At 48.1% G+C, this 22,485-nt stretch overlaps 1 protein-coding gene across 2 annotated transcripts in view; it reads left to right on the top strand.

Annotated features, from left to right (window-relative positions):
* Nucleotides 1-22,485, top strand: part of tmem104 (transmembrane protein 104) — a 230,228-nt gene that overhangs the window by 53,448 nt on the left and 154,295 nt on the right. For both annotated transcript variants that reach the window (XM_038777287.1, XM_038777288.1), the window contains exon 6: nt 969-1,049. In XM_038777287.1, coding sequence (XP_038633215.1) covers nt 969-1,049 — 81 coding nt within the window. The remainder of the gene's footprint in view (nt 1-968; nt 1,050-22,485) is intronic.

Raw genomic sequence — 22,485 nt, 5'->3', positions numbered from 1 at the left:
CTGAACAATAGCCTGGACATCACTAGTTTACCCACCTACTTATTTAAATTATGATGAATGGTCACAGACCTGAGAAATTTACTCCCTCGCCACAGATGTCAGACTGTCAGACCTGTGGAACATTTCCAGCGCCTTTGTTTTTATTTGATTTACTACTGCAATATTTTGCTTCGTACATTTTAGGCCCAGAGGTATTTATCCAGGCTGAACTGCAGCATCCTAGTATATTATCAGTTGCAAATGACACCATAATGTATTGAGCTTCTGAATCCAAAGATGTTGAAAATCTTAATAGTCCCGTCCTTGGTTTGTCCTCTGCATGATACCTGAATTCCAGAGCATTTAACTGCTGTTTTCAACCCATTGGCTCGTGTTTGTTTTTCTCTCCATTCACTTGTTAGCTTTTGGGTCTTGCCTTGGTTTCAGTATGAAGACCAGTTAGGTTAAACATTAAAATCTGACCATATTTTGTGATTTGACGATTGATTTGCAGAATGTTCAACTGCTAAAGGTTACAACTGTGCCTAATACAGTCCTTTCCAACTTATAAAAGAATTGGTGGAAATACTCGGGTCAGGCAGCACCCGTGGAGAGAAAAGCTAAGTTGGTGTTTAAGTTCTGTGACCTTTCATCCAAACTAAGAAAAGTTTCAGATACAACAGGTTTAAGTGAGTGCAGAGGCATGGAAAGAGTACACGGAAGGAAGGAAAGAACACAAGGGAAAGGCCTGTGGTAAGGCAGAAAGCGGGACCGCTCAAATATTGAGGGAAGATAATACAAAGCAAAAGGGAATGATAATGGGACAAGTAAAATAAACAAAATGGATCTACAGGTGTAGGTAGGTTTAGCAGAAGTTTGTCTAGGATAGAGAAAGGGGTAAAGAAATAATGTAAAATGTTTGAATTTGATGTCCTTTCCATTATTTGAGTCTGTGCACTAACAACCCTATCGCCTGTTGTTATGCCCAGAAAGAGCTCGCACCGATGATGCATTTGATATTGTGGAACGAATCGAAATGGGTCAGATGGCTTCTATGTTTTTCAATAAAGGTGAGCCCACAATACCTCCAATTTTATAAATAGCTCATGTTTCGCCCATGTTTAAATAATGGAACAGTTTGTAACACATTAGCTAATCTCCGGTCGGTGGTGGTGGGTATCCTACAATTCACCTCTGTACCCAAGCCCTGAGAAGGGGTGAAATTAGCTCGTGTTGCTCTCTCATCACATTCTGCTGATCCTCGACATAGTATCACGATTGCTGTTGTTTTGTGGAATAACTCTCTTTCGGCTGGTATTTGAAGTTGAGGCTAATATGGTGAGCTGCCGGTTATCATTTTCTTAATTTGTTCATGGGATTTGGGCAGCACTGGCTAGGCCAACATTTAATGCCCATCCCTAATTTCCCTTGAGGGTGGCGATGAGCTACCTTCTGCAGTCCATGTGTAGGTACACCCACAGTGCTGTTAGGAAGGGAGTTCAAGGAATTTGATCCAGCGACAGTAGAGGAACTGTGTTACATTTCTAAGTCCGGCTAGCGTGAGACTTGGAAGGTGAACTTCCGGGTAGTGGTGTTCCCATGTATTTTTTGCCCTTTCCTTCTAGATAGTAGAATTGTGGGCTTGGAAAGTGCTGTGAAAGAAGCCTGAAGTTCCTGAAGTCCATCCTGTAGATGGTGTACACTGCTGCCAGTACATCACTGCTGCCACTGTACACCAGTGATGGGAGGGAGTGAATATTTGAGAATGGGGTATCAATCCACTAAACTATTTTGTTCTTTCCATGTTGTTGGAGCGACATAGATCCAAGCAAGTAGAGAGTATTTCATCGCACTCCCGATTTGTGCCTTGTAAATAGTGGACAAGAGACTTCCGGTTGCGGCGATGCGGAGCTAAGCCGCATGTTCGGTGGCTCCCGCTTTCTTCGGTCTTTTGGGTCCTTTTTAGGGCCTGTAACGGCACTGGACGGACCTTTTCCCGGTGTGGGAAGGCAGCTACGATACTTCCCTGCTGTTGGATGGACTGGACCAGGAACGGGGCGATAAAGAAATCTACACTGGAGCAGAGAAAGGTGCGAGGGAGGAAAAACAAAATGGCGGCGGGTGGGGAACGGGCAGCGTGGCCGCAGGAGCTGCTCCACCGATGCTTTAGAGAGCTTAAGGATGAGCTGCTGGAACCAATAAAGGCCTCTTTTGACAAGCTCCTGGCGACCCAGGGGAACGTAGGCTCTTAGGAGGGGTTGGGACAAGGATTTGCCACTGTGGGGAACGTTTGGAGGGGGAGAGAGTATCGTTTGTGGCGTCGAGTGTGGTGGCGGATTGCTGTGGCAGATATGTGATGATAAGTGGTAAGCTCCAGGGGGAGCGAGTGGTGCTGGTCAATGTGTACGCCCCAAACTGGGACGATGCAGGCTTCATGCGGCGCATGACGGCCCTAGGGGCGGAGATCCGCGAGATCCGGCATAAGGCCTCGGAGAACGAGGATGAAATACTAGGCCTGGCGCACGAGGCGCTCCACAAGAAATGGCAGGCGAGGCTTGAGGAAGTGGAGAACCGCTCGCGGCGGAATAATCTGCGGATCCTGGGCCTCCCGGAGGGGCTGGAGGGATTGGACCTGGGGGCCTATGTGGTCACAATGCTGAACTCGCTGATGGGAGCGGGGTCCAGCCACCGGGTGCTGGTGAGGAAGCCTAAGCCCAACGTGCCGCCAAGGGCAGTTCTGGTAAGGTTTCACTGTTTTGTTGACCAAGAATGTGTGCTCGGGTGGGCCAAGAAGGGGCGGAGCAGCAGGTGGGAGAATGCGGAGATCCGTATCTACCAGGACTGGAGCGCGGAGGTGGCGAGGAAAAGGGCCGGTTATAACCGGTCGAAAGCAGTGCTACACAGGAGAGGGGTGAAGTTTGGCATGTTACAGCCGGCGTGCCTTTGGGTCACCTATAAAGACCGTCATTATTACTTTGAATCCCCAGAGGAGGCTTGGGCCTTTGTTCAGGCTGAAAAGCTGGACTCCGACTGAGGGTTGGGGGTTGGTCGGGAATTGTTGTATAGTGTTTTGGGTTTTTCTTTCCTTGTTACTTGTTTCTTGGGGAGTTTGTGGGATGTTTTGTAGGCCTGTCGATCGGGCTCGGGGAAGGGGGTATTGGATTGGCCGGGGGGAGGGGGGGGGGGTGTAGGATGATCTGGGTCGGAGTTGGGGCCTGGAAAAGGAGCTGCGTCAGAGGGGGCGAGACCGACCGAGCGAGTGGCGCTGCCTTTTTCCCCGCGCTTTGGGCTGGGGGGCGGGGCTAATGTTGGATACGCGGGGTTTTTTCCAGCGCTGGGGCCGAAGTTGGAGGGGATTGTGCCTGTTGGTGGGCAGGGAGGGGAGTAGCAGTATTACACTGGTGAGGTCGTTGGGGTGGTGGGAGCGGCCGGTCAGCAGGAGTCAGCTGACTTATGGAAGTACAATGAGGGGGGCAACGCAGCTAGGGGTGGCCCTAGCTTGGCGGCGGGGGGGGGGGGGGGGGGGGGGGGGGGGGTACTGGGTTGCTGCTGGAAGGGCCGAAGGGGAACGTAGGCTCTTAGGAGGGGTTGGGACAAGGATTTGCCACTGTGGGGAACGTTTGGAGGGGAAGAGAGTATCGTTTGTGGCGTCGAGTGTGGTGGCGGATTGCTGTGGCAGATATGTGATGATAAGTGGTAAGCTCCAGGGGGAGCGAGTGGTGCTGGTCAATGTGTACGCCCCAAACTGGGACGATGCAGGCTTCATGCGGCGCATACTGGGCCGGATTCCTGACCTTGAGGCAGGGGGTTTAATAATGGGAGGGGATTTTAACACTGTGCTGGACCCAGCACTGGACCGCTCTAGGTCCAGGACGGGTAGGAGGCGGCCAAAATGCTGAGGGGGTTCATGGACCAGATGGGAGGGGTGGACCCTTGGAGATTCATGAGGCTGGGGGTTAGTGAATTTTCGTTCTTCTCCCATGTCCACAAGGCTTACTCCCGGATTGACTTTTTTGTTTTGAGTAGGGCGTTGATTCCGGGGGTGGCAGGTGTGGAATACTCGGCGATAGCCATTTCGGACCACACTCTGCATTGGGTGGACCTGGAGCTGGGGGAAGGGAGGGACCAGCGTCCGATGTGGCAGTTGGAGGTGGGGCTGTTGTCGGGCGAGGAGGTGTCCGGGGGTGTATAGAGGGGTACCTAGACATTAACGATAACGGGGAGGTGCAGGTGGGGGTGGTCTGGGAGGCGCTGAAGGCGGTGGTTAGAGGGGTGCTGATCTCCATCAGGGCGCATAGGGAGAGGGGGGAGAAGAGAGAGAGGCTGGTGGACGAGATGGTGAGGGTGGATAGGGAGTACGCGGAGGTCCCGGAGGAAGGGTTGTTGAGGAAGCGGCGCAGCCTCCAAGCAGAGTTCGATCTATTGACCACCAGGAAGGCAGAGGCGCAGTGGAGGAGGGCGCAAGGGGCAATATACGAATATGGGGAAAAGGTGAGTCGGATGCTGGTGCACCAGCTCCGGAAGCGGGAGGCAGCTAGGGAGATGGGGGGAGTCAGGGATGGAGGAGGGCATCTGGTACGGAGTGCGAGGGGCATCAACGGGGTGTTCAGGACTTTTTATGAGGAGCTATACCGGTCAGCGCCCCCAGTGGAGGAGGGAGGGATGGACCGCTTTCTGGGTAAGCTGAGGTTTCTGAGAGTGGAGGAGGAGCAGGTGGGGGGGTTGGAGGCGCCAGTTCGGTTGGAGGAGCTGGTTAACGCGATGGGGAGCATGCAGACAGGGAAGGCACCGGGGCCCGATGGGTTCCCGGTTGAATTCTATAAGAAGTTTTCAGACCTGCTGTGCCCGCTTCTAGTGAGGACCTTGAATGAGGCAAGGGAGGGTGGGGCTTTGCCCCCGACAATGTCTAGGGCGCTGATCTCACTGATTCTGAAGCGGGATAATTAAGGATCCCCTTCAGTGCGGGTCATATAGACCGATTTTGCTCCTGAATGTTGACGCGAAGCTGCTCGCAAAGATATTGGCCAGGAGGATAGAGGACATAGATTTACATAGAATTTACAGTGCAGAAGGAGGCCATTCGGCCCATCGAGTCTGCACCGGCTCTTGGAAAGAGCACCCTACCCAAGGTCAACACCTCCACCCTATCCCCATAACCCAGTAACCCCACCTAACACTAAGGGCAATTTTTGACACTAAGGGCAATTTATCATGGCCAATGCAACTAACCTGCACATCTTTGGATTGTGGGAGGAAACCGGGGGGGGGGGGGGGTTGCATCGTTTGTCGTTATACGCGGATGATCTATTGCTGTACGTGGCAGACCCGGTGGGGGGGATGCCGGAGGTGATGAGGATGCTTGAGGAGTTCGGGGACTTCTCTGGGTACAAGTTCAATGTGGGGAAGAGTGAGCTGTTCGTGGTGCAGCCAGAGAGAGGGATTGGGGAGCTTCCGCTGAAAAGGGCGGACAGGAGTTTCGGGTACCTGGGGGTCCAGATAGCCAGGAGCTGGGGGGCTCTGCACAGGTTCAATTTTACGAAGCTGGTGGAGCAGATGGAGGAGGAGTTTAGGAGGTGGGATGTGTTGCCACTCTCCCTAGCGGGCAGGGTCCAGTCTATCAAAATGACGGTGCTCCCGAGGTTCTTGTTCCTCTTCCAGTGCCTCCCTATTATGATTCCGAAGGCTTTCTTCAGGAGGGTAAATAAGAGTATTATGGGGATTGTGTGGGCGCAGAAGACCCCGAGGGTGAGGAGGGTGTTCCTGGAGTGGGGTAGGGATGTGGGGGGGTTGGCATTGCCCAACCTATGTGGGTACTAGGCCACCAATGTGGCGATGATACGTAGGTGGGTGATGGAGGGGGAGGGGGCAGCATGGAAAAGGATGGAGGTGGCGTCCTGTGTGGGTACAAGCCTAGAGGTGCTGGTGACGGCGCCGTTGCCGCTCCCCCCAACAAGGTATACTACGAGTCCGGTGGTGGCGGCTACCCTCAAAATTTGGGGGCAGTGGAGGCAGCATAGGGGGGAGGTAAAGGCTTCAGTCTGGTCCCCGATACGGGGGAACCACCGGTTTGTACCAGGGAGGATGGACGGAGGGTTTCGGAGCTGGCACAGGGCAGATGTCAGGCGGATGGGGGACCTCTTTCCCGATGGGAAGTTTGCGACCCTAGAGGAGTTGGAGGGAAGGCTGGGCCTCCCCCCAGGGAACACCTTCAGGTACATGCAGGTAAGGGTGTTCGTTACGCAGCAGGTGGCGGAGTTTCCGCTGTTGCCGCCAAGGGGGTTCAGAACACAGGGTGCTCTTAGGGACGTGGGTCGGTGAAGGGAGGATTTCGGCAATCTACCAAGTGATGCAGGTGGGGGAGGAGGCCTCAGTGGAGGAGCTGAAAGAGAAGTGGGAGGAGGAGCTGGGAGAGGAGATTGATGAGGGGACGTGGGCGGTTGCCCTGGAGAGGGTGAAATCCTCCTGCGCGAGGCTTAGTTTAATTCAACTAAAGGTACTGCATAGAGCGCACATGACTGGGACTAGGCTGAACCGGTTCTTTGTGGGTGAGGACAGGTGCGTCAGGTGTTCTGGGAGCCCAGCAAACCACACCCACATGTTTTGGGCATGCCTGGTGCTGGAGGGCTTTTGCGGGGCGTTGCGGAGACGTTGTCAAGGGTGGTTGGGTCCACGGTTGAACCGGGAGGGGGCTCGCAATATTTGGGGTTGCAGCGGAGCCAGGAGGCGAAAGAGGCCTGTATTCTGGCCTTTGCGTCCCTGATAGCCCGGCGCAGGATCCTTTTGCAGTGGAAGGATGCGAGGCCCCCGGGCGTGGAATCCTGGGTCAACGATATGGCTGGGTTTATCAAACTGGAGAGGGTCAAGTTTGCCCTAAGGGGGTCGGTGCAAGGATTCTTCCGGCGGTGGCAACCGTTTCTAGACTTTCTAGCGGAGCAGTAGAGGATGGTCCATTTCAGCAGCAACCTGGGGGGGGGGGGGGGGGGGGGGCTTGTCCTTTTTCCTGTATTGGATATGTGTATTTGTTCCCATGTTAACTATTATTTTTGTTTATTTGTTGCTTCTGTATTTGGGGGGGGGGGGGGGGGTACTGTTGTTTCGCTTTTTCTTTTGGTTTTTTTGGTTAAAACTTGTTGAAAATTTGAATAAAATTATTTTTTTTTAAAAAAAGGTAAATGGTGGACAAACTTTGGTGAGTCCGGAGATGAGTTATTTGCTACAGGATTCCAAGCCCCTGACTTGCTCTTGTAGCCACAACATACAGTTAGTTCTGTTTCTGATCCATGGTAATCCCAGGTTGTTAGTGAATGCAGTGATAATTCCATTGAATGTTGAGGGATAATCGTTAGATTCACTCTTGAAGGTGGAGGTGGTTATTGCCTGGCAGTTGTGTGGCGCGAATGTTACTAGCCACTTGTCAGCTCCAGCCTGAATATTGTCCAGGTCTTGTTGCACTTAGATATGGCCTGTTTCAGTATCTTGAGGAGTCATGAATGGTGCTGAACATTGTGCAATCATCAGTGACCCATTTCTAATGTGATGGAAGGAAGGTCATTGCTGAAGCAGCTGTTGATGGTTGGGCCCAGGACAGTACCCTGAGGTTTTCCTGTTGTGATGTCCCGGAGATGAGATGATTAACCTCCAACAACTACAACTATCTTCCTTTGTGCTGGTGTGATTCTGACCAGCAGAGAGTTTCCCCCTTGATTGCGACTGATTTCAGATTTACCAAAGCTTGATGCCATGTCAAATGCTGCCTTATTGTCCAGGGCAGTCCCCTCCCCTCTGGAATTCAGTTTGTTTTGTCCATTGTTAAACTAAAGCCATAATGAGGTCTGTGATATAATGGAGTCTTAGAACTGAGATGAGGAGGAACTACTTCTCACAGAGGGTGGTGAATTTATGGAAATTGCTGCCCTATAGTGGGGTGGAATCTGAGTCATTAACCCATTTCTAAAATCAAAAAATGTATCGATCTCCTTCATGAAACCATTTAAAGGGATATGGGCAACAGGTGGGAAGGTGGATTTGAGACCAGGAAGAAATCGGCCATGATCTGATTGAATGGGGGAAGCAGGTACAAAGGACTAAATTGCCCACTTCTGCTCCTGATTCCTTATGTTCCGATGAGTGACCCTCGTGGAACTCAAACCGAGCATCAATGAGCAAGTAATTAACCAAGCGCTGCTTGATGTCACTGTTGAGGACCCCTTCCATCATTTTACTGATGATTGAGAGTAGACTGACGGGGTGGTAATTGGCTGGGTTTGATTTGTCCTGCACTTTCCGTAAAGGACCTTTCTGCTTGTTCAACCATACCATTGGTATCATTTGAAGTCCACATTTATCCTCTTCACTATCAACTACACGGCTGATTTTTGTCATCTACAAATTTCCCAATCATACCTCCTACGTTTAAGTCCAAATCATTTATGAATACCACAACAGTAAGGGACTCAACACAGCCCTGTAGAGTGCCACTGGAATCCTCTTTCACAAAAACATATAAGGATCATTAGCCTTTGTTGTCTGTTGCTGAACCAATTTTGCATCGAACTCGCCACATTCCTCTGTATTCCATGGGCTTTTACTTTACTATTTCCTCCCTGCCTTCTTATTTCCTCACTGCTTCCTTTAACAGCCTGGGATACAATCCATCCAGTCCTGGTGATTTATCCACCTTTTAAGGATGACCGTTCCTCTGGTTCTTCCTCTCTCTCATTGTGCTTATCATATCTAATATTTCACAATCCTCCTCTTAGAATGTCTTCATTATCTCCCTCCTTTTGTGAAGACGAGAGACAAAATAATCAATAAGAATCCTGCCCAAATGTTCTGCAATGCACAAGTTATTTTCTATATCCATAATAGGCCGCATCATTTCTAAGTTATCCTCTTGCTCTTAATATACTGATTTTTCTTGGTTTTACCTGCTAGTTGTTTATTGTATCTTCTCTTTGCTTTCCTGATTTCCATTTTTACTTCACCCCTGAATTTTATGTACTGATCTAGGCGTGCTAATTTATTTTTCGTAAGCTTTTTCCACTTTATCTTGCACTGTCACTGATTTCCCTTCAAGCCGCTGTAACCAGTCCACTTTCGCTAGATCACCCCATAGCTTTGTCAAGTTGTCTTTTCCCCAATTTGGGACTCCTATTCTATCTTTATCTTTTTTTGTATTTCTGCTAAATCTAACTATTCTGGCCATTGTCAACAAAATGGTCTCCACTGCTACTTCACCACCTGCCCAGCTTCACTTCCTAAGATTAATCTAGAATTGCACACACTCTTATTGGGCTTGTTACATGCTAGCTGAAGTTCTCCTGAATGCAGATCAATAATTTTGTTCCCTCTGCCCTTTATGCTGCTCCTATCCGGTTGATATTATGGTGGTTGAAGTCTCCAACAATTATTGCCCATTATTTTTGCATTTGCCTACATTTTTGAGCATCTATTTCCCTCACGTAGGGGTCTATAATACACTCCTTGCAGTGTGGTTGTCTTGCTTTTTATTTTTGAGATCAACCCATCTAACCTGATTTGATTCATTTAGTACATCATCCGTCCACAGCTGTAGTTGATCTTTAAACCAATAATGCCCCATCTTTTTCAGCCCCTCTTTCACCCTATATCCAGAGATGTTAGAACATAGAACGTACAGTACGGAAGGAGGCCATTTGGCCTATCGAGTCTGCACTGACCCACTTAAGCCCTCACTTCCACCCTATCCCTGTAACTCAATAACCCCTCCTAACCTTTTTGGACACTAAGGGCAATTTAGTATGGCCCATCCACCGAACCTTTGGACTGTGGGAGGAAACTGGAGCATCTGGAGAAACACTGAGAACGTGCAGACTCTGCACAGACACTGACCCAGCAGGGAATCGAACCTGGGACCCATAGCCACGTGTGCTAAGTTGAGCTGCCGTTTTTGCCAAGTTTCCGTGATATACACGTGGCAGTATTGTTATCTGTGCCTTCAGCTTATTAGCTTTGTTTGCTATGCACCTTGCATTTAAATATATACCTTTTAACCCTGCCATAATTACTGTGCTTTCCACTTTGTAACCTTTGCTCCTTCCATCTGCTCCTTCCATTTTTCAGAGTCCCTCGTTAATTTTCTGTGTCATGCTCCCCATTCTGAATTTGTCCTACCTGAACCTGCCCTCTGGTTCCCATCTCCCTGCCAATCTAGTTTAATCCCAGGTGGGCAAGTGGGCTGTGTTTTGTTCACATATTTGCATTCTTATTAGCTGTTCATTTCTCAGCCCTGGAAATAATTTGCCAGCTTTATCCCATTTTACTTTATTTTGTCACTCACTCCGTTACTACATCTGGCTTCTGTACTGTTTTGGTTATGGAAGTGTAGTTTCTCTTCTCATCGGATGTGCTTTTTGTTTTTACAAAAAATGATTTTTGAAATGGTTTTATTGAAGTTTACGTTTTTTACGCTATATATTCGGTAAGGATAAATGCATTGGTTACAATGTACAAGTGATGTTCCTGTATGCCGGTCTTTTTCTCCCCTCGTCCATGCGTTGTTGCCAGGGTCCTTTCCTGGGTCCCTCACTGTACAGTGGGCCGCCATCCCCATGCCCTCGGGTGGTGGAGATGTGCTTTCATAGCGGGATCTCTTGTTCTGAAGACAATCCAATCTCTCACCATCCTTCAGTTGCTCGAACTCAAAATTCAGCTCGGCAATCTCAATGCAGTAACATACTGATCCAAGTTCTGCCCCTTCTTTCTGAGCTAGGTTAGTTGGATTGGCCATGCTAAATTGCCCTCCAAAGGTTATGGGGGTGGGACAGGGGAGTGGTCCTAAGCATGGTGCTCTTTTGGAGGGTCAGTGCGGCACTGTTGTGATTCTATGATGCTTTAGTTGTACCGGAACCTACTGTCTTGCAAACCAGAATTTAAGAGCGGCCCAGGATTTCTACACTTACTACATCAAATATGTACAATATATCTGAAATTACTACATTCATCACAATCCTATGAATTAATTCATAGAAATCCCAGGAGCCAAAATGTTGTCAAATAAAGCCACGAGGAAATGTTTTGTATTGACCAAATTAAAGATTGAAACCCACATGGTGAATGGGGAAGCTAAAAATTTATAAAATAGTTGAATCTAGTAATCATCTAACAGCATTCTAAGGTTATACAAATTTTAAGGTTTGGTTCTATTAATCATACTGATGTTTAAAATCCCTAGTTGCACCTGATTCATAGAATAAAGTGCAAATTAAGGGGCTTCAATGGTAGTGTGGTGATGGGAAAGCTGCATTTCAGTGATGGCTACCATTGAAGGATGTCTGCATTGTGTTACAAAAGGCAAATGCAGGATTTCTGTACTAATCTGCACATGCCAAACCTCCTAAAGTTGTAGTTTCTTTGAGGGATAATGATAACATAAGCCAATGCTTCATCCCCACCCCAGCAAAGTTTGGGCTGCTGTATTTTCTGTAAGGTTTAATAATGTGCACGCAGCTTCAGAGTGCTTTGTGATACCATCTAACCCAAGGATGTGATGCATGAATTCATAAGTGAACTGCAGATACGGTAAAATCAATCTAACACACATCAACTGGTGGTTCAAACATGAAGACAAAGGAGCCAGAAATACACCTTTTTGAGTTTGAACTTTGTGCAGTTTGCATATTGCATCTTCCTATATTTCAGTCCAGAACAGACAATTCCAGAGGTGCTGAATGCAGACAGACTATAGGTGACTATGGCCCAGTTTACCTAGGAAGAAGTGTATTCCCGGTTGATCAGTTTATAATGTGATTTGAAAACCAATTGTGTGCATTATTGAACTGTTGCTATGCATAGTGGCCTAATATTTGAAACTTTCAAGTTAGATATGCAAACTGTAGTGGCAAAAGTGTGGGGCTGTTTTGGCATTTGAGACCATATTATGGAATCATTCAGGAAAAGGGCAAGCAATGCTTGCTTGACATTCAAACAAAGACGAGTGGCACTTTCCTACAATTAAACATTGGACAGACTGAAGCCTGGAGTCTTTGGCTCCCGCCCCAAGCCCTGCCCTTTGATCTATTGCATCAGGGTGAACCAAATCACAGCCTTGTTGTTCTATTTGATCCTGAGCAGTGTGTATCATATTGTCGCTCCCATCGAGACCATGTGTTTATCAGCGGTCTTTGACTCTTCTCATCTGCTGAAATGCTCATCCACATTTTCGTTAGCTCAGACTTTACTGATCCAGTGATTTCCTATTAACACTCATTTGGCACCCTTGTTAAACATGAGCTCGTCCAAAATCATGTTGCCTGCATCCTGATTTGCACTGACCCCTGATCTCGAATCTTTTCTGTACTTTCTGATCTACCTTGGCTCCTGGTCCAACAACATTTTAAAAATTCTTAGCTTTGTGTTCTGTTCTCTCCATGGCCTTGCCCCTCCTTTCCTCTAACTCTAAAGTCCTCCAAGTTCTCTAAGCTCTTCTATCTCTGGTATGCCTCTCTTTGTCCCTCATATGGCCACCAATGCCTTTAGCTGTCTCATCCCGGAGTACAAGAATTCCTTTTTTAATCCTGTAAACTTAAAAAAAATAAATAAATAAAATATTTTTAATTGACGTTTTTACATTTAATACACATTTGGCATGAATAAATGCATGGGTTACTCTGTGCAAGTCATTTTCCTCTGAGCTGGTCCCCCACTCCCTTCATACGTTATTTCATAGTCCTTTCCTGGGGTCCCCCCCCCCCCCCAAAACTCCACAACATGTTGCAGCTGTATAGAACCTTAGTTAGGCCACACTTGGAGTATAGTGTTCAGTTCTGGTCACCACACTACCACAAGGATGTGGAGGCTTTAGTGAGGGCAGAAGAGATTTACCAGGATGTTGTCCGGTATGGAGGGTATTAGCTGTGAGGAGAGGTTGAATGAACTCTGTTTGTTCTCACTGGAATGACGGAGGTTGAGGGGCGACCTGATAGAGGTCTACAAAATTGCGGGGCATAGACAGAGTGGATAGTCAGAGACATTTTCCTAGGGTAGAGGGGTCAATTACTAGGGGGCATAGGTTTAAGGTGCGAGGGGCAAGGTTTAGAGGAGATGTACGAGGCAAGTTTTTTTTTTTTTTTACACAAAAGGTAGTTGGTGCCTGGAACTCGTGCCGGAGGAGGTGGTGGAAGCAGGGACGATAGTGACGTTTAAGGGGCATCTTGACAAATACATGAATAGGATGGGAATGGAGGGATACGGACCCCGGAAGTGTAGAAGATTTTAGTTTAGACGGGCAGCATGGTCAGCACAGGCTTGGAGGGCCAAAGTGCCTGTTCCTGTGCTGTACTTTGCTTTGTTCTTTGTTCTAACACCACTCCACTCACTGTATCCTATCTCTGTAGCTCTTTTTTCTTTTATTTTCTCCGCCACACTGGTCAGGTTCCACTAATGGATTCATGCCCAGTCCTATGCAATCATGAACCCCAGGCAGCGGAATTTGCTTTAGGTTACTTTAAATAGTCCCTCCAGCCCACCCCCTCTCCCTCGGGTTCACTGGGCATACTTTGTTTTTGCCCAGGTGAAGTTTGTAGCCCGCGAAGGTTCCGAACTCTCCCAGGAGCTTCATGATTCCTTTCATATCACTTTGTGGGTCCAAGATGTAGAGACGCAGGTTATCTGGATAGAGCGAGACTCTGTGCTTTCTGCCTCCTTGCTGCTCTCAGGACAATTGCCAGCTGCTCGATTGCCAGGGCAAACGAGTGGGGACAGTGGGCATCCTGGTCTTGTGCAGCTGGAAGTATTCATAGCTGGTGGCATTGGTCTATATGCTCGCCTTGAGTGAATTATACAGGAGTTTCACCCATGAGGTGAACCCTGTTCTAGCCCAAACCGCTCTAGTACCTCCGAGGTATTTCCATTCGACGCCAAGGTCTTTTCTTTGTCCAGGGAGATGATCACCTCTGGTGTTCTCTCCCCGGATGGAGTCATTATCACGTTCAGCAGTCGTCTGTGTTCGCAGTTAGCTGTCTATCCTTAACAAAACCTGTCTGGTCTTCTGTGACCATCTCTGGTACGCAGTTCTCCAACCGCTTGGCTAGGACTTTTGCAAATATTTTTGCCTCCACATTGAGCAGTGAAATGGGTCTGTATGATCCGCACTCCACCGGGTCTTTGTCCTTTTTTCGTATAGTCTGTGTTAGCGTTGGAGGCATGGTGCCCCTTGCTAGTGAGTCTGAGAACATCTCCTGCATGTGTGGGGCCAGTGCCTTCATAGATTTTTTGTAAAAGTCTACCAGGAACCCATCAGATCCCAGTATCTTCCCCGACTACATGGGGTTGATGCTCTCAATGATCTCTCCCAGTCTGAGTGGTGCTTTCAATCCCTCTGTCTGTCATCCCCCATGACTGGCATGTCCAATCCATCAAGGAATCGTTTCATCCCCTCGTCCCCGTCCGGGGGTTTGGAGATGTACAGTTCCCGATCGAAGGCCTCGAGCTTTGTTGCACCACTGTTTAACTGTATTAACCCCAGCCTCGCCCATGAGGTTGCGGCATTAATCCTTTGCAACACCTCACACCACAACCTCTCCTCCAGTGCCACCCCCAGCTCCTCCTCCCATTTGGCCCTAGCTGATTTTCATACAGTGAGCCGCCTTGTCTCACTGACCTCCGGCTTCCACATGAGTGCCTGTCCTTTACTGTACAGTTCGCTGTTTTGGTACCTTTAACTTCCTGCTTCTAAGAAAACTTTGCTTCATTTCCCTAATTTCCATAACTAGTTTAATTCTCTACACTTGTTTTCTTAACCATTACTCCATGATATGGCTTTTCTTCTAGCAAAGCTGAGAGATGTCGCTTCTCTAGTCTTCTAAGCCAACTGCCAATTAATTATTCTAAAACTAAAATTAAAAACTTCCTGCCTTAAAGGGTCTCTGGTTGCTGTAATGACCGTGTGCTTGTTCTGCCGGCTTTTATTTACTTTTCAAGCCGTAACCCCTCTAGAAACACTGTTTGAATTGCAACCCAAACTGTGTCTCACAAAGCATCATTGGCCAGCATGAATCTAACTGTAGGTTTACCCTTCCTTATGCAGAAGCACTAATTTGAACCCATTTAAAAGGATACCTTGTTTCTAACATATACCAGGACAAATATAAATCCCTTAAAATAACCTTTGTTTACCTTCCAAAAATTTATATTTTTAACATTTAGAGTACCCAATTTATTTTTTCCAATTAAGGGGCAATTTAGTGTGGCCAATCCACATACCCTGCACATCTTTGGGTTGTGGGGGTGAAACCCACGCAAACACGGAGAATGTGCAAACTCTACACGGACAGTGACCCAGAGCCAGGATTGAACCTAGACCTTGGCGCCATGAGGCAGCAATGCTAACCACTGTGCCACCGTGCTGCCCTGTTTACCTTCCAAAGTTGATAAAATGGTTTCAACAAAATGCTTCTAGTTTGAAGGAGTTAACTAATTTCCTTTCCACAATCTTCTCCAATGCCGGAATCTAGTTAAACATCACTGATTCCTTGCCAATGCCCCAAATTCACTTAATGCAGGAATCTAAGCCGTTGTTTTTAACATAACTGTTCATTTAGCAATATTTTTATATGGACTAATTTATTAGATTTAATGCTTTTGGACTGCATATGCATTCACCTTGTTTTAATATACTGAATAAGGAGCATGTAGAGAACAAGGAGAGATGATACTCCAGTGGACTGTCTGTATCCTGAGGACTGCTCATCTGTTTCAGTAACAGTAGCAGATTGCTGGATTTAGCAAACTGTTTTGAATTACTGTGAAGGGGCCCCTGCCTGTTGGGCTCTAATACTAATTATGGGATTTATTACTAACTTGAGTCTGTTATAAATGATGCCCAATAGTGTATGGTGCCTTTTATATGTGTTTGATCATCTTTCAGGGATGTTAACTTCCCCCATTTCTACCTGTACAATAGTGAAAGCTGGGGTGTAACAATAATCCCTGATCAACTCCTCGTCTTGCAACTTCCTTGTTCTGACTGACCAATGTTGGTTCCTAGTCCAACACTGCCTTTTTAAAATTCTCATCTTTGTGTTCAAATCCCTCATGAAACAAATTCCGCTACTTCGGAATCCAGATAGCCCACGACTGGACACTGATCCACAACTGGAATCTGACCTATCTGGCAGAGGAAGTTAAAAAGGACAAACAGATGGGATTCACTCCCGCTTTCCCTGGTGGGGAGAGTGTAGACAATCAATAAGAACGAACCGCCAAGGTTCCTCTTCCTGTTTAGATCCATACTGATCTTCATTTCCAAGATCTTTTTCCAAAGGATAGATAGAATGATTATGACGTTTGTATTGGGGGGGGGGGGGAGGGAGAAGAGATTGGGATGGGTAAGGGAACAGAGCATGAAATAGGTGAGGTTGGAAGAGTTCTCCTGCACGGGAGCAACACTGAGTACTCAGCATGACAGCACTCCCATCCCCACCAGCGAAATACACATCCAGCCTAGTTGTGGCAGCAGCACAAGGAATGTGGAACCAGCTTAACCAAGGTGTCCACCATGGCTTCCATCTGCTGTAACCACAGGCTCCTAACAGCCGTGCTAGATGCCACCTTAAGAGGTGGAGACAGGATGGGGGTTCACCAGCGATTAGGGAGTTCAAAACGAGGTTCAGAATGGCAACCTTAGAGCTGACCGAGAGACTGGAACTACTGAACGGACAGGAACTCCGACATTAACAAGTCAAAATATATCTCTGCAAGGAGCTGTTGAAGTACCCTAGAGCACCAAGAGACAAAATGTTGGAGGAGCTATTGGGTGCTGACAGTATAGAAAAAGGGAATTGGGAACATAAAGGACTTAAAAAGGGCAAGCGCACCACTGGACGGAGCAAGCAGAAGTGGGAGGATGAACCAGAGCTGGAAGTAGGGTGGGGACTCTGGGAAGAGGGAGTGCCAAAAAGGGAAAAACATGTAAATTGTAAATAGTTTCAATCATCTCCTGTGTAGTGTACAAATGTAAAATTCAAAAATACTTTTTTAAAAAACAAAGCCATTTTGACCATCTTTATACTGTTTTGTTCCTAATTTAATTTTTTATTTGTTGGCTGGGCTCACCAGAGGTCCTGGAGCTCTGTGCAGAGATAGCTCTAGCACTGCCTTCTCTTGCTATGGACTCTCCTGTGTAGCGCTCTCCACGATTTTGTGCCAAAAGCACGGACGTACAGGGAGTGTGGTCTGTTCTCTGTCCTCCTTCTGACCTAAAGACCGCATCGCTGATATTTAAAAGCAGGTTGCAGCTGACATTCTCGATTTAAAAGCCAGGAGCAATGTTGGGCGTTTCTCCTGTGATTGGGAATGCTGCAGCCAATCGCGCCACGATTCTGTTGATATTCACCCACGAATCATAACCTGCACTTTGGAAAAACTCTGGTTTATGTCCTGATTGAATTTTTTTTTTCCACCACTGCCATTTTCCCACATTATCCCTATATCGTTTGTCATCTATCTAGAAATCTAACTCTACCGTAAACATCCTCAACGGCCAAGCCGCTACAGCCCTCTGGTAAAGAATTCAAAAGATTTCCCACCCTCAATGAAGAAATTCCTCCTCATCTCTGTTCTAAATGGCACCCCACTTCTCCAGCCCTAGGGGAACATCCTTGACCTTGTAAAGCATGTAAATTTTAGTTTGTATTTTAATTAAAACATTTTTCCAATTAAGGGGCAATTTAGCATGGCCAAACCACCTACCCTGCTCTGCCTTGGTTGTGAAGGTGACGTGAGACCCATGCAGGCAGAGAGAGAATGTGCAAACTTCACACGGACAGTGGCCTGCGGCCAGGATCGAACCCGGGTCCTCAGCGCTGCAGGCAGCAGTGCTAACCACTGCGCCAGCATGCCGCCCCTAAATTCAATTTATTTTGATGAGATTGCCCCTCATTCCATACGTGAGAGAATCCAATTCCAGTCTCTTATAAGACAACCCTGCCATCCCAGGAATCTGTCTGGGTGAATGTTTGTTGCACTCTCTATCACAATAATATCCTTCATTAGGTAAGGGATCAAAAATCTTCACAGTACTATAGCCGTGGTCTCACTAAGGCTCTATACATTTTAAACAGCCATTTTTACTCCTGTACTCAGCCTTTATTGCAAGACGATAACATGCCATTTGCCGTGGTAAATGTTTGCACCTGTGTATTAACTTTTCAGTGACCAAGGCCGCTTTGGTCCCGTTGGACATCTGGTCCCTTTGGACAATGCTTCAATCTCCCACCATTTATTTTTTTAAAAAATGCTCTGCGTTTCTATTTTTCTGATCAAAGTGGATAATTTCACAGTTTTCACATTCTGTCCCATCTGCTATTTTCCTGCCTACTCACTTAGCCTGTCCAAATCTCCCTGAAGCCCTTTTGCACCCTCCTCACAACTCTCATTCCCACCTAATTTGTGGCATCAACAAACTTGAAAGTAATACATTTGGTCCCCACACCCAAATCATTGAGGGTGGGACCACGCATTGATCTTTGTGGTGCAGCCTGCTAATCCTGGAATGGCCCTTTTTTTATTTCTATTGTTTCCTGTCCGCTGACCAACCCTCAATTAATTGCAGGTTCTCCCCCCCCCCCCCCCCCCCCCTTTCCCTTCTCCCCACCTTCCCTTCCCCCCCCACCTTCCCTTCCCCCCCCCCACCTTCCCTTCCCCCCCCCACCTTCCCTTCCCCCCCCCACCTTCCCTTCCCCCCCCACCTTCCTTCCCCCCACCTTCCTTCCCCCCCACCTTCCCTTCCCCCCACCTTCCCTTCCCCCCCACCTTCCCTTCCCCCCCCACCTCCCTTCCCCCCCCACCTTCCCTTCCCCCCCCACCTTCCCTTCCCCCCCCACCTTCCCTTCCCCCCCCCCACCTTCCCTTCCCCCCCACCTTCCCTCCCCCCCCCCACCTTCCCTCCCCCCCCCACCTTCCCTTCCCCCCCCACCTTCCCTTCCCCCCCCACCTTCCCTTCCCCCCCCCACCTTCCTTCCCCCCCCCCACCTTCCCTTCCCCCCCCACCTGCCCTTCCCCCCCCCACCTTCCCTTCCCCCCCCACCTTCCCTTCCCCCCCCCACCTTCCCTTCCCCCCCCACCTTCCCTTCCCCCCCCCACCTTCCCTTCCCCCCCACCTTACCTTCCCCCCCCCACCTTCCCTTCCCCCCCCCCACCTTCCCTTCCCCCCCCACCTTCCCTTCCCCCCCCCCCCACCTTCCCTTCCCCCCCCACCTTCCCTTCCCCCCCCACCTTCCCTTCCCCCCCCCACCTTCCCTTCCCCCCCCCCCCACCCCCTTCCCCCCACCTTCCCTTCCCCCCCCCACCTTCCCTTCCCCCCCCCCACCTTCCCCCCCCCCCACCTTCCCTTCCCCCCCCCACTTCCCTTCCTTCCCCCCCCACCTTCCCTTCCCTCCCCCCCCAACCTTCCCTTCCCTTCCCCCCCCACCTCCCTTCCCTTCCCCCCCCCCTTCCCTCCCTTCCCCCCACCTTCCCCCCTTCCCCCCCCACCTTCCCCTTCCCTTCCCCCCCCACCTTCCCTTCCCTTCCCCCCCCACCTTCCCTTCCTTCCCCCCCCACCTCCCTTCCCCCCCCACCTTCCCTTCCCCCCCACCTTCCCTCCCCCCCCCTTCCCTTCCCCCCCCACCTTCCCTCCCCCCCCCACCTTCCCTTCCCCCCCCACCTTCCCTTCCCCCCCCCACCTTCCCTTCCCCCCCCACCTTCCCTTCCCCCCCCCCACCTTCCGCTTCCCCCCCCCTTCCCTTCCCCCCCCACCTTCCCTTCCCCCCCCACCCCACCTTCTCCTCCCCCCCCCTACCTTCCTCCACCCCCCCCGTACCTTCTCCTCCCCCCCCCCCTACATTCTCCTCCCCCCCCCCCCCCCTTTTGTAAGTTATTAAATCTGCTTCAGATCATAACTCCATATGCTGGAGGAGAATTTCTCCTCTTTTCCCCCATTCCTTTGCCAAACATTTTAAATCTCTATCTTCTGATCATTGGCTCACCTGTCAGTTCTGGAATTTTCTGTTAATTGATTTCAAGCATCATCCGCATTATTTTGCTTTCTGAAAGTGTAAATTTTTAATTTCCATTTCCTGACATGTTATTTAGTACAAATGATTAGAATAATTTGGGATCAGCGGTTGAGCTGCACTTCAGGCACTTTTGCCCTGGGACGGAAGATTTTGGCTTTAAGTCCCATTCAGACCGAACACAACCTAGGCTGGCACTCGGGGGCAATACTGAGGGAGTGCTACGCTGTCAGTGGTGCATCAGATGATGCAAGAAATCTCATGGCACTATTTTAAAGAAGAGCAGGGGTGTTATCCCCTGGTTAAATTCTATCCCTCAATTAACAAAGTCAAATTGTTTTTTCTGGTCGTTACACATTTCTGTTAGTGCGGGTTTGCTCTGTATACGTAGCTGCCGACTTTCCTACCTTTTCAGCAGTGACTGCACTTCAAAAGTGTTTCATTAGCTGTTGCGTGCTTTGAGACATCTGATTATAAAAGATGCTGTATAAGTGCCAGCCTATCTTTTTATCTTGGAAAATATTAACAACAAATAACGAACAGCATAGCTTTTGACTCAACTGGATTTGCTGCTAATGTACTTTACCCTGAAGCGGCATCAGCTCTCCACCTCCCAGTTGCAAGTGGTGACTCACAATTGTCTTTTTCTTTTGTTTGAACGTTTGACCACTTGTACCCAAGTGCCTATTTGTGCAGCTTTAAAATTCAGCACAACAAGCAATTTCTCTTCGCAACTCTTGAATCAAAGTTTATTTCTATTGGTTTGAATTTACTCTATAGGGAAGTGAGGTTATCCATTTTGGACCAAAAAAGTGTAGAGCAGAGTACTTCCTAAATGCAAAGAGGTTTGGTACAGTGGATGTCCAAAGAGACTGGGTGGTTTCAGATGCATAGATCCTTACAATGCCAGGAACAAGTGCAGAAAATAATCAAAAAGGCTAATGGAATGCTAGCCTTTATATCTAGAAGGTTGGAGTACACAACCCTGGTTAGACCCCACATGGAGTACTGAGCAGTTCTGGGCACCACACCATAGGAAGGATATTTTGGCCTTCAAAGGAATGCAACGTAGGTTTGCAAAAATGATACCTGGAATACAGGGGTTGCATTAAGAGGAGAGATTACCAGTTTTCACTACAATTTAGAAGGTTAAGGGGTGATCTGACTGAAGTATTCAAGATATTAACAGGGAAAGACAAGGTCGATAAAGATAATCTGTTTCTACTGGTTGAAGAGTCTAAAACTAAGGGGCATAGTCTAAAAATTAGGGCTAGACTGTTCAGGAGAAGTGTTTCATTCAAAGGGTGGCAGAGGTTTGGAACTCTGTCCCACAAACAGCAGTTGAAGCTAGATCAGTTAATTTTAAATCGGAGATGGATAGATTTTTTGTTAAGCCAAGATATTAAGGGATATGGGCCAAAGGGAGGTATATGGAGTTAGGCCACAGATCAGGCATGATCGCATTAAATAGTGGGACAGGCTCAAGGGCCTGAATGGTCTACTCCTGTTCCCATCTTCCAGGATGCTGATTTAGGGGGACACGTCAAAGGCCTGATCCTCATTGTCTTTGTATGCCCTTTTAGCTCATCCCTGCTCAATGCTATCTCTTCCTACCTCCTGACAAATTTTCTTTTTGGAAATTTATCTTCATGCTCCAATGAGGGTGATTCTTCTTGCTCTAATACCCTTGCACTTATTCTCATTTCTCGGGCTTACCTGGTGTCCATCACATTAAGTGAAACACCATTTTAGCATGTCTGTTCCACTGGCGGTGATGTGGCAATATTCAGGAGCCTAGTTGTAAAACATTTTGTTAATTGAGTTGGCACTGCTGCTGTTAAGATGCTCAGACTACTCTGGTTCTTTTGCATTTCAAATAAATTACTTCAAAATTGTTTCCCACCACGGTTGAATTGCTAGGTATTTAGTTTCTTTTTTATCTATGCTGGAGTTAGTCTAGTCTTTTTTCTTCCAGCTTCCCTCCGATGTTTTGCCTGTCCAGTGCAATTCATCAACGACTCGGGCTTTGCCCTCCGCCTTTTAACGCGCGAGTTTTCGAATCATTGGTGGAGAAGTCTGTTCCAATTGTACGCAAATGAGAAGATTTTGTCTGCCTTTAAATTCTTAAGTTAGTACAGCAGCTTTGTAAATTGACCTTGCACATTACATTGAATTTGCCCTTCGTTATGCAGTGCTTGTCAATTCATTCATGTTGACGCTACAGTTAAAGGGAGTAGAGAGAATTCACACACTTGAACTAAAAAGATTAATCAACTCTTAAGGCTAAGCAAATGACCCTTTTCTCCATTGACCTTCTTGGTAGTTGTTTCACTTCCATGCATCGTCCAGTATGAACCAACCCGTGAAGATCTAAATGGATGATTGAAGGCCCCGTGCTTGCCCGATATCATCTGGAACAATTGGTTTGCTGCATGGCTTAGCAGTGGAACATAAATTGCAACGGTGATGGCTTTGT

This window comes from Scyliorhinus canicula, chromosome 18, assembly GCF_902713615.1.
Source record: "Scyliorhinus canicula chromosome 18, sScyCan1.1, whole genome shotgun sequence".
Lineage (NCBI taxonomy): Eukaryota > Metazoa > Chordata > Chondrichthyes > Carcharhiniformes > Scyliorhinidae > Scyliorhinus > Scyliorhinus canicula.
This window is presented reverse-complemented; position numbering and strand designations above follow the sequence as displayed.